The sequence below is a fragment of the Chenopodium album genome, chromosome 14 (assembly GCF_948465745.1).
Source record: "Chenopodium album chromosome 14, dcCheAlbu1.1, whole genome shotgun sequence".
In the NCBI taxonomy this organism is placed as follows: Eukaryota; Viridiplantae; Streptophyta; class Magnoliopsida; order Caryophyllales; family Amaranthaceae; genus Chenopodium; species Chenopodium album.
In genome coordinates, this window is record NC_137847.1 from 7,595,632 (window position 1) to 7,608,003 (window position 12,372).

The 12,372-nt window shown below is 32.0% G+C and overlaps 1 protein-coding gene and 1 long non-coding RNA gene across 2 annotated transcripts; one reads left to right on the forward strand and one right to left on the reverse strand.

The window, feature by feature from the left end:
* Positions 1-2,552: 2,552 nt before the first annotated feature.
* Positions 2,553-5,731, forward strand: LOC145579995 (desmethyl-deoxy-podophyllotoxin synthase-like). The gene is made up of 3 exons (XM_081637308.1): positions 2,553-3,183; positions 4,443-4,767; positions 5,012-5,731. Exons 1-3 carry the CDS (start codon positions 2,621-2,623, stop codon positions 5,618-5,620), a joined length of 1,497 nt encoding a protein of 498 aa, XP_081493434.1. The 5' UTR covers positions 2,553-2,620; the 3' UTR covers positions 5,621-5,731.
* A 1,190-nt stretch (positions 5,732-6,921) lies between these two features.
* Positions 6,922-9,706, reverse strand: LOC145578790 (uncharacterized). Its single transcript, XR_014098921.1, has 3 exons — positions 9,204-9,706; positions 8,954-9,034; positions 6,922-7,235 (listed from the first exon to the last, which is right to left on the reverse strand). It is a non-coding gene; the product is annotated as an uncharacterized LOC145578790 (long non-coding RNA).
* Between the last annotated feature and the right edge of the window lie 2,666 nt (positions 9,707-12,372).

The window sequence follows — 12,372 nt, forward strand, 5'->3', positions numbered from 1 at the left end:
TTCCTACAAGGTTTATTTTATATTTTATTTATTTATTTTATGAAGTAATGATTATTGTACACTAAAATATATATATATATATATATATGTATATATATATATATATATGTATATGTATATATATATATATGTATATATATATATATATATATATATGTATATATATATATATGTATATATATATATATATATATATATATATATATATATATATATACATATATATATATATATATATATATATATATATATATATGAAGTGTAACACCCCGACCCCGAACAAATTAGGGATGTGCCTATTGTCACAAAATGCGCATCAAGGACCAACAACTGGCCCTACAGACCAACACTAGTCCTTCCGTCGCATTTTGTCTTCACTCATGCGCAACCCGAGAAAACTTCCTAAGAGGTCACCCATTCCAAGACTACTCCTAGCCAAGCACACTTAGGGTGCGTTCTATTTACCTGATTTTTACTTATATGAACTTATCTGATCTTATCTGAACTTATCTAAACATATTAACCTTATTAGAACTTATTTTAGCTATAAATTAAACTTGGGTAGTCTTGGTTAACCCTTATTACAACTTATCAGAACTTATTTTTCCTGAACTTACTTATTTATCCTTATTTGAACTTATCAACCCTGAAATAAGTGGAAATAAGGTGAACAAAACATGGTATTAACTGTGGAGTATCTTAGCATGCATATTAGCTCCCTAAAAAGAAGATGTATCGTGTTGATATGAGAAGTATATCAAATCCTTTTAAAGCAATAATGAGAAGTATTACATGAAAACTCAAAGATATAATAGTGATTTTAAGTTGTACTCCAAAAAATAATGAGTTGATCGTGAGCTATATCAATAGAGTTGAAAATTTTTATATACACTTTAGTGCACATTGAACTATCTAAAGATAATTTTGCTCATTTGATACTTTTTTTTTTCTTTTTTCTTTTTGCTCGTTTAAAATATTTAGATGAGAAAAAATATATCAAATGAGTAAAAACAAATCACCCTTAAATCCACTTACCTCTCTGTATACATCCGAGAGTATATAATAAGTAATGATGGTGAGCTATATCAAATATTCAAATGAATATCTTTATTAATATTCTTAATTCCCTGTCATTTTGGGCATATTTTAAAGTAATAGATAAGTCTTTTCTTTTCTCTAATATTGTATATTTGTATCATACGTTTACAATTATTTTCTTCTTTTATTTAAAAATTATAGTGACACTAATGCATTTCACATTAAAAATAATGGCATTGGCGTGCAACACGTGGACTACGCCTACCTAATGAATAAACTAAAAACCCACTAATAGACTTTATTAATAGATGGTGATATCCGACTCAAAGAACAACATTTTATTTAATAAATGTTGCTTAGTCATTATCAATGCGTGGCTAAAGTGTATTACCAAGGATGGCAAAGTGACCAAATTCATTTATCATGATAAACGTGTTATGAATTTTAATTACAATTGACACCATTCATTAGATTTTTTTCCTCGAACGAACTAGTAGTATGCAGTTATGCACTGTTATATTGAGTTACTATTGAGTACGTTACAAGCAAATAGCTCATGGACGAATATCTTATAGAAGTTTAATTGATGGAACTCAACCTAATCGAAGGACTAGACATGGATGAATATCTTAGCTCTTGAAGTGTATTCGAAGGATAGGTGTACATGCATTATCGATCTATCGTTGTAGGCTGCTTTCAATTTGACAAATATTAAACAATAAGTTTTGTATAAGGTGGATTTTCGTAAATTTCATAAAAAGATGGTCATGAGGGTAACTTTAACAATTTTTACTATAACTTTAAGTCTTTTTTTGACCCACTAAAGGGTAACTTTTAATTTGTAATTAATAATGAGTTGATCATTGTATTCTAATGTGTATTATACATGTTATTAATTATAAAGGCTAATATGATTAATGTAATACATTATTGGTGTATTTTAAGGTTAAAATGCATGTTAAAATATTGTAACTTTTATAGTATATAAGGGTAATAAGTTTAACTGCTGGTATTACAATAGTTAATAAAAGTCTATTTTACTTAAAAAAATTGTGCAAAAATAAAAAGGTTTAAATGGTTCCAAAATATTAAAAAAATAAATATAAATAAAAAAAATCACTTGGTAAGATTTAACTCGTATAAAATCAGAGGTGTAGGCCAGGTTTAGATCTTACCTCAATTATTTGATCGATTAATTCATACATATATAAAACAAGAACAAGCATCTACCAATTATTCAATCATGCAATTAAATAAATTATCTTTTTAGATTTTACATGAAACTATTCACGCATAAATTCAACTTTTTAAAGGTAGGGCCACTTTTAACGTTATGTTATTACATACATTATTGCATAGATGTGTTACCAGTTGAAGTTTGAAAATTGATTGACCATTATTTTTATTATTATCCCAATAATATAAAATATTCGTTTAAAATATTTGCAATGGTTAATATTTTTTATTCAGACTCTATATCTAATCATTGCAAATATTTTAAAACGGAGGTAATAGAACTGTTATAAATAAGTGTGTAATAAGATAGCATAATATGTATCCCATGAACATTTATAATTAAGCAATGGAAACTCTACTACAATACCCTCTCTTCATAATTTTTATTTCTACCTTATTTTTCACCTACGTCATAAAATCCATGCAAAAACCAACATCAAAATTACCTCCATGCCCTCCAAAACTACCCTTTATAGGCAACCTCCACTTACTCTCTTCCAAAAATACCCTCCCCCACCGCCGCCTCGCGGAGTTGTCTAAGAAGTACGGCCGAGTCATGATGCTACAACTCGGCCAAGTACCGACGATTATAGTGACATCCGCCGACATGGCTAGGGAGGTTATGAAGACTCATGACGCGGTGTTTTGTAACCGTCCAGAGCTCATGGTAGGTAAGGAAGTGTTCTATGATTGTAAAGACATAGGGTTGGCACCCTACGGCGAGTATTGGCGCCAAGTGAGGAAGATTTCGACGCTCGAGTTGTTCACCGCGAAACGAGTCGAGTCGTTTAGGTTCATAAGGGAGGAGGAGACTTTGAACATGTTGAAGGCAATTCGGAAGGAGGTTGGTGGTTGTGCTGTTAACCTTAGCAACAAGTTCTTTGTCCTTGCTTGCGATGTTATGTGTAGGTATGTGAATTATTTAATTTCGCACTTTTATTCCTTTCCAATTTCAAAAATTCTACAATAGTCATTTAAATAATATCTATTTGACTACCATGATTTTTAGAATTGAACTGCTATGATTTAATGATTTTTTAATTGTTTTTAAACAGTATAATCAATTAAAATTCATATTTCTTAATTTAGGAATTCATTTTAATTATTTTTAAGTTTTTGAATTAATTATTCTAATTTTCGATATTTTTTTCAAATTAATTTATGAAATTTAGTTTTAATTAATATGGAGTTATAATATTAAAATAATTTAAATTAAATTTATCAGAAAATAATTAATATTAATATTTAAAGATAATTCAAAAATCATTAAATCTGAACCGTTCATTTTTTTAAAAGGAAATTTTTGTAAAAAACCACCTTTTATAAGCAATTTTTTGCAAGAAACCACATTATAATTTTTTTTGCAATAACACACCTTAATCAATTTTTTTTTTTGCAAATCAATACCTTTATGTCGGAAAATGAGGTTTGACCCCATTTTCCGGCGTTGACTACCCCAATCTACCCACGAAACCACCTCTCTCCCCAGCCCCACCCACGAAACCACCCCCCTCCTAAGCCCCACCCACAAAACCACCCTTTCACGACGTTGACCACCATAAACACACCCCCTTTTACGGCGTTGATCACCCTAAATACACCACTTTAACGACGTTGACCACTCTAAACCCTCCTCTATAGCCCTAGTCACCCTTCTCCCCTCCACTGTTAGTTTCGTGGGTGCAAATGGCGTAGTCAACATCGAAAAATAGGGTTTGACTCTATTTTCCGGCATAAAGGTATGGTTTTGCAAAAAAAAAATTGATTAAGGTGTGTTTTTGCAAAAAAAAATTATAAGGTAATTTCTTGCAAAAACATGCTTATAAAAGGTGTTTTTTTTGTAAAATTTCCTTTTAAAAATAATGTAAAATCATCCTCCCTATTGACATACATCAATGTGTTTTGACTTTTTATTACACAAACCTCACTTAATTTGTTTTCGATTAAAGTCTTACATACATACATCCATTTGCGACACTAAATTATCACCATTCACCATATTTTCTTACACTTGCAAATTTGCAATAATACTACTTAGATTGATTATACGAAAATGATATACTTTGTTGCACATAATAATAAACAGACGTAGTACTTCGTATCTGCAAAGGTAATGGCAAATTTAACAAACAGATCTTAATCTATGTTACGACAATTTTGGATTTCAGAGCAACTTTTGGTACTAAAGGTAACGAGCAAGCAGCATTAAGAGCATATACAGCAGGAGTAACAGAAACTTGCACAGGATTTTGCCCAGCAGACGTCTACCCTTCGATTAATTTTCTTAAAACAATTAGCAGGGGTAAATTTCAGAAGTTTACTAAGGAATCTGATAGAATTTTAGATCCCATAATTTCTGATCACCAATTTAAGAAGAAACAGGGCAAACATGAAGAAGATTTGGTTGATGTTCTTTTGAAATATCACACGGACAACGTTGATGATCCCGACGATTTTTCAATGTCAACTGATAACATTAAGGGAGTTATCGTGGTAAGTCCATCGTTTATTTTCTAAACCTAAATTAATTAACTAGCTTTAGTGTTCTTGTTTGTCATCGTTTTTTATTAAAAAAAAAAAAAAAAAAAACTATAAGTGTTACTTTTTATGTCAATTTTCAAAATTGACGTGATTTAAATAAGTTTGACTAACTTTATTTATTGTCATTCGAATATAAAAATGAAATTAGCTCTTTGGTATACAGAGATTAAAAAGGCGTATATGTGTGTGTTTATAGGAGCTTTTAGGAGGTGGAAGTGAGAATTCATCTGCAACACTAGAATGGACAATGTCCGAGTTGCTAAAGAACCCGAAAGTAATGGAGAAGGCACAAGCTGAGGTACGACGAGTGTATGAAGAGAGCGGAGTAGTTGATGAGACGAAGCTCCATGAGCTCGAGTACTTGAAACATGTGGTAAGGGAAGCTTTAAGGCTTCATCCTCCCGTACCTCTTTTGGTACCTAGAGAATCCATGGAGAGATGTCAAATTTATTCCTATGATATACCTGCCAAAACTCGTGTTGTGATCAATGCATGGGCTATTGGAAGGGATCCTGAATATTGGACCGATCCTGAAAAATTTAGTCCTGAAAGATTTGAAGATTGTTTGGTTGATTATAAAGGAAACAATTTCGAGTTAATTCCTTTTGGTGCCGGAAGGAGAAGGTGTCCTGGTATGACACTAGGGGTAGCTAACGTCGAGCTAGCATTAGCCGCGTTGCTCTACCATTTTGATTGGAAGTTACCTAATGGAGCTCAACCTGAAGACCTAGAGATGGATGAATCTTATGGCTTGACAATGAGAAGAAAAAACAATTTGTTTGCAATTCCTATCCCTTTTCATTAGTTGGTTTATTGTTACGTACAAGATGATGTTGGACTGTTTTTTTTAGTAATTACATTTTATATTTTGTGTATCATTATGTCGTTTAAGACATAAAGCTTAATCTAGCATTATATATATTAGGACATTTTGTGAGAAAAGCAATTTTTTTGCGAGAAACTACCTTATAAAAAATGTTGTAATAAACCACCTTATAAAAGCTAAATGTTGTAAGATACTACCCCTTGGTTGGAAAGTGAGAGTTGACTAAATTTTTCCGGCGTTGACCAAGTCATGTGCCGGTCACATGACATTTAATTCATCTTGGGTATTATACTATTATATGGATAGGCTCGGGGAAAATTAGGGGAACATGGGGAAAGATGAATTAAACGTCACGTGACCGGCACATGACTAGGTCAACGCTGGAAAAATTAAGTCAACTCTCACTTTCCGACCAAGGGTAGTATCTTACAACATTTAGCTTTTATAAGGTAGTTTTTTACAACATTTTTTTTATAAGGTAGTTTCTCGCAAAAAAAATGCTTTAAAAGGTAGTTTCTCACAAAATGTCCAATATATTATCATACTTTGTATGAAAAATGTAAAATATTCTAGATTAAGCTTTTTTTTCCAACTCCTTTGGGTTAAACATGTGATATATATAGTATCATGTTTTGTAGTGTAGAGTCATACATGTATATGCTTAAGCTCATGTCTTTACAAAAAAAAAAGTCATTCGTGTACTTCCCACCATATCCATAAGCAAGAGCTGAGTACAATTTCTTATGGAATCTTATAATTGCATATTACATGCGTAGGGCCTGTTCTCATAGACTGAACTCAGCTGAACCGAACTGAACTGAAATGAATATTTTATAAGAGAAGAAAATTAGGAGCTGAACTGAACTGATCGAACTAAAAATAAACGAATGAGAACAGGCCCGTAGTATGTATATATATCTCCCACAAGTTTGTAACAAAAGTATCATCCATCATATTTCATAAAACTAGAACCATTAAACTTTCGCATGTTCGCCCAAATTTTATCAAATCATATATTGACGGACTCTAGCTATAAAAAAGGCCAAAGAGACCTGTTTAGAGGAGGTCTCTAGCTCACAGGTCTCTTTGATAAAGAGACCTGTTCAAGTCAACATGTTTCTTTAATTGAGCCAAAGAGACCTGTTATGTAAGCCAACAGGTCTCTTTGCACGTAATTACCTTTTATATTCATGAAGGGAAAGAGACCAGTTATTGAACATAACAGGTCTCTTTGACGCCATCAAAGAGACCTGCTTCGAAAGACAACAGGTCTCTTTTAACCTTTTTTTTAATAATATAAATTTTGATGATTTATTTATTATTTTATAATTACTGTACTAAAATGGCGAATAAATAGTATAATAAGAATAAATTATATATAAACTTATTATTAAAATTTACAAGTATACAAGAAAATTGTTTACACAATTTACAAGTACTGTATATATGAGCTTATATAAATAATTTACAACCAACCATAACCAACAACTGTCTTATTTTATAAAAAGTGAATCCAACACATTCTTGATAATTTCTTTAGCCCCTTCATTCATCAACTTCCTTGACCGAGTTTCTTGAACTGCTCATCATCCTCCTATACACAATTGAAAACAATTTAAAAACAAGGGTTAATTCTTGTAACAAAAAAACTTAATATCAACAACAAAAAGCCACAACAAGTGATTCAGCAACATGTCTCTTCTGCCTCATCCTCCATAGCTTACTACTTGCATTTTGAACTTTTCTTTCCTCGATCGAATCTATCTTTCCCTCGATCGAATTTTTCTTACCACTATTAAACATGGCAGAAACAATATTTTCCCATTTTCACATACAAAAATCCATGAACACTATTTACATGGTGCAAAATAGACTAATACATAAATACCCCCCTTCAACCTCAATTATTCAAAACAATCAAAATACAACCTTTAGATACATAACACTGAACCGAACCTCTTGGCCGTCTAAGTAATCTATATCAAAGTAGATTCAATCAAATCAAAATACACCATAAAATTACCACTAACAACAATAAAAAAAATTCTCAAAATATGTAAAAGTTCACCATAAATTCCAATATAAACCACTCGAAAACAACAAAATCAGATAATAAAAGATCAAAATACTAAAAAAAAAAACATAACCCTCCATTTATAGAAACATATATGAGTTGAGAGAAAAAAGTATAACCTACAATCAAAGTAACGATTCTTAAAGAGAGGCAAAGCGAAAATCTCTCTAATCACATGGTTGTTTACAACCACCAGAGCACTAATAATCGTATGTGCGACAACTTATTAACAACAACCTACTATCTCTTTATTGAACATGCTAATAAATCAAACATCAACCCCCGACACTTGAAAAAAATATAACTTAAGCAGGTTATCACCTTAAACACATGCTTTTTCACCGTGAGTTGATGTCATTAGTAAAAACCTGCAAGCTTTATCACATTCACAAGCTTAACCACAATTTCATGGGACAACTCTCGTTACAATTGCAGGTCAAAGAATGAGGAAATATAAATGATTATAATTGTAATAAACTTAATCCTTACTAAAATTTAATTTAGACTAACTCAATAATCTAATTTCATCCGTTAGAGCTCAAACCCAAAATTTGATCAATCTTATATCAATAATTTACCATTTCAAACCAACTAATCAAAGCCTTTTGGCTAGCCCATTATGCAAAATTCCTTGATTATCCATGGACCAAAATTTATTAAGATCATGATTTCAAATTCACCACTTAAAAGCCAAATCTAATCAGCTATGATTCCAATTCACCATATTAGTGAGATTACTACTTGGAAGAAATCAACCAAATTTACCAAACCCATTCATAAATAAGAAACAAAATTTGATTAAACCCAATTATTCAAAATTCCAAATTAACAAATTTAACACTTAGAAACTGAAACTAATCAAACCCATTTACAAAAGTCACCAAATTAATGCTAATAAATCAAATCTTTTTCAGACTCATTACTCCAAATTCACCAATTTAGCACTTAAAAAGCAATAAAACATAATCAAACTTTTGTCTAATGTTCACCAATTTACTACTCAATCTAGTGGACATTCTAAAATCAAAATTGAATTAAACCCATTCATTCACGTTCACCAATTTTACCACTTTGAGAACAAATTACATCAAAATCAACAATGCAATATTCACTGATCCACCATTAATCAAAACTTTAAACCAAAAAAAAGTAAAAAATTGGAGCAAGTTAAAAGAGTAATAATAGTAGCAATTATGCTAATCAGTCTAATTAACTGATCAATGTTAATACTATCGAACCTGCATCTCTCTTAAGCTTGAATTGCTTAATTTCTTTGTTGAATTCAGCTTTAAATGATTACGATTTCTTCATCAAACAATCTGCATAATCACAATTGCAATCACAATTCACAATAAACCTCTTCATATCACCATCGGATATATCTCCTACTTTACGATCTTGAACTTACCAACAAAACTGAAATCAAGAACAATTAGATGGATATTTGACAAAAAAAATGAAACCCTAAGAGAGAGAAAGTGGGGAAACCTTTTCAAAGGATATTGCATAGATTCAACAAATGAGAGCCAAGACAATTCCATATCAAAACAACGAGAGTAGATGGTGGTGAGTTGCGCCGAAAGACGACATTGATCGTGGTCGCAGGTCGCTTCGTACAACAAACACGCAAAAGGAGAAACGATTGAACGAAACACCCATTCATAATCGCTCTATACAACGGAGGTGGGGACGACGACCTTGCAAATAGAACGATAGTGCGTGGCAACACCATGAGAAACAATGGCCTTCAACTATGGTAATGAACCGACCTTGAGAAGTGAGAACAATGGAAATTCAAGGGTTTGGAGTGAAACTACTCTTTTGGGCAGAGAAGTGGGTTTTTATTTGCTTTTTGTTTTTTTAGAAGCATAAAGTATAGTGTTTATTGCCTTGTATCATACAATGATACTAATATTTTATAATAAAAAAATGATAACACATAAAAGAGACCTGTTAACAACAACAACAGGTCTCTTTGTTTATTTTCCCGCCATCAAAGCTTACATAAGAGACCTGTTAATACTGAAAACAGGTCTCATTAATTAAAGAGACCTGTTAGATGATATAACAGGTCTCTTTTAATAGATCTCTTTGCCTATTTTTGTAGTAGTGAGAAGAAAATTAGGTACTGAACTGAACTGATCGAACTAAAAATAAACGAATGAGAACATGCCTGTAGTATGTATATATATCTCCCACAAGTTTGTAACAAAAGTATCATCCATCATATTTCATAAAACTAGAACCATTAAACTTTCGCATGTTCGCCCAAATTTTATCAAATCATATATTGACGGACTAGTAAACAAAATAAAAATTAAAAAAGCTCGTCCAAGTAGTAGATTTAGAGAAGCCTAGAATCAAACTCGTCTTTCCTCAAAAAAATAAAAAAAATAAAAAAAATAAATAAATAAATAAAAATAACAAAAAAACTTGTCCATGTACATCACTATTGGATTAAAGAGAGTAAAACCTTTTATGGTTTGCTCCATAAATAGGTTGTAGCCTATAACGTTTGCTCGCATGTGAGTTGTGGAGTAGAATTTTCATGTCTATTCTAGACTTTTAGAAAAAATAAACTTACTTCACAAGTGGGTTGTGGCCAACAACGATTGTCCACAAATGAGCTGTGGAGTAGACTTTTTCATATCTACATTCATTCTTTGGCATTCTTCCTCTATCTCTTGGGTTCTCTTATAACCCCCATTAAAGTGGATGATTATGGTGATTTAATCAACTTCATTCTTATGATTTACTCACCCTTATGATGTCTAGATTATTTATCCTCTTGAAACTCCATCATTGCTTATAAAATTGGCTTGATTATTCTTCATCTTTTATGGACATCATACTACACATGCAAAATACAAAGAGCTAAACACATTTCTTATTTTGGACATAAGTTTATATGACTCTACCTCTCACCCAAAAATATTTTTGAGTAAGAGTGGTATGTAATTTTGGGAACGTGCTACAATGTGCACCCCGATTGCACCGAAGTTCGTTTTCAACCATCTTCCTTTGATCAAACAAACACATTAATACATTTTATTATATTTGTAGTCTTTAAAACACTTATTTTACAACAATCACTACCTTTTGTAGTTCTATACATGCTAATGTAAAAGATACCAAGGTTTGAAGATTAAGTTTTGATTAATATGTTTATTATATAAAAGAGAGTATACTTTATAATAATGATAATAAAATCATCTTAAATGGAAAACTAATGTTATATTCGGAAAAAAGTTTAAAGGACATTTTGTCAGAAACTACCTTTTAAAACATTTTTTTTTTGCGAGAAACTACCTTTTAAAAAAAATGTTGTTAAAAACTACCTTATAAAAGGTTTTTTGTTGTAATACACTACCCTTGGTAGGAATCTGGGAGTTGACCATATTTTCCCGGCGTTGACCAAGTCACGTGACCATTAATCTTCCTTTTCCCCCTTTCCCCCCTAATTTTCCCTCTTCTCTTTCGATTAAATACCCAGATCCCTAATTTTCCCCCCTTTTCTTCGTGCTTCCTCTCAGTTCAATCAATTCCCTCTCTCGTGAACTGAAACTACAACAAAGTAGGTAAATTTATGCTGCCATTGTTGTTTTCGACCAAACCCCTCTTTCAATTGTTGGTTTATATGTTACTCAGATTAGGGTCTACAGTGAGTTTAATCGAATTGAAAGAGAAGAGGGAAAATTAGGGGAAAAAAGGGGGGGGGGGGGGAGGAAGATTAATAGTCACGTGACTAACACGTGACTTGGTCAACGCCGGAAAAATATGGTCAACTCCCAGATTCCGACCAAGGGTAGTGTATTACAACAAAATACCTTTTATAAGGTAGTTTTTAATAACAACATTTTTTTTAAAAGGTAGTTTCTCGCAAAAAAATTGCTTTAAAAGGTAGTTTTTGACAAAATGTCTTTTTTAAATAATCCCAACTTTAAGTCAATTCATTTTTAATTAATATTTCCAATTGAATTATTATAATAATATGAATGTTATGAGATATTTGCTTTTACTAATCCCAAGTGATCAGTAACCTGTTATGGACATATTTCACTACGTGAAAACAACCCACCCACGCCACTACCTTCCCTGCCCCAACCACCAACCTTATCCCCCCTCCACAACCCCCCACCACCGGAACCCGGCCCCCTCGCACCCATCGAAACTGCCCCCTCCTCGAAACCACCCTGATTCCCACCCCCACACCCAAAAACCACCCCCTCTCGATTCTTCCCACCCCGAAAACTACGCTCTCGATCCCCTTCCCTAGTGTCTAACAGCCTTAAAATTTTATAACTTATACTTGTTCAATTATTCCAAATAAACACCTCAGTACACTCAAACTAACATATCAGTATATCGATCACTATCTACGTTACAGTTAAGTTAGTCAATTAAAGTTCACATGCATTAATTGTTTTTGCATACAAGTAAAACTACTAGTGGCTTATTACTAGTACTTATTGAGACTAGTCTATGTCCCTAGAGTCTACGTATGTCCTTACTCCTTAGCCTAACCATTCGAAATAACGACTTTTTCTTTATTTTCAATCTTATCTAGAAAAATGGTATAAGCGTAAGAATAATTATGGACAAACTTTTAAATAAAACGGATGTTCAGTAAATTACTGAACATCCGTTATAAAGTGAC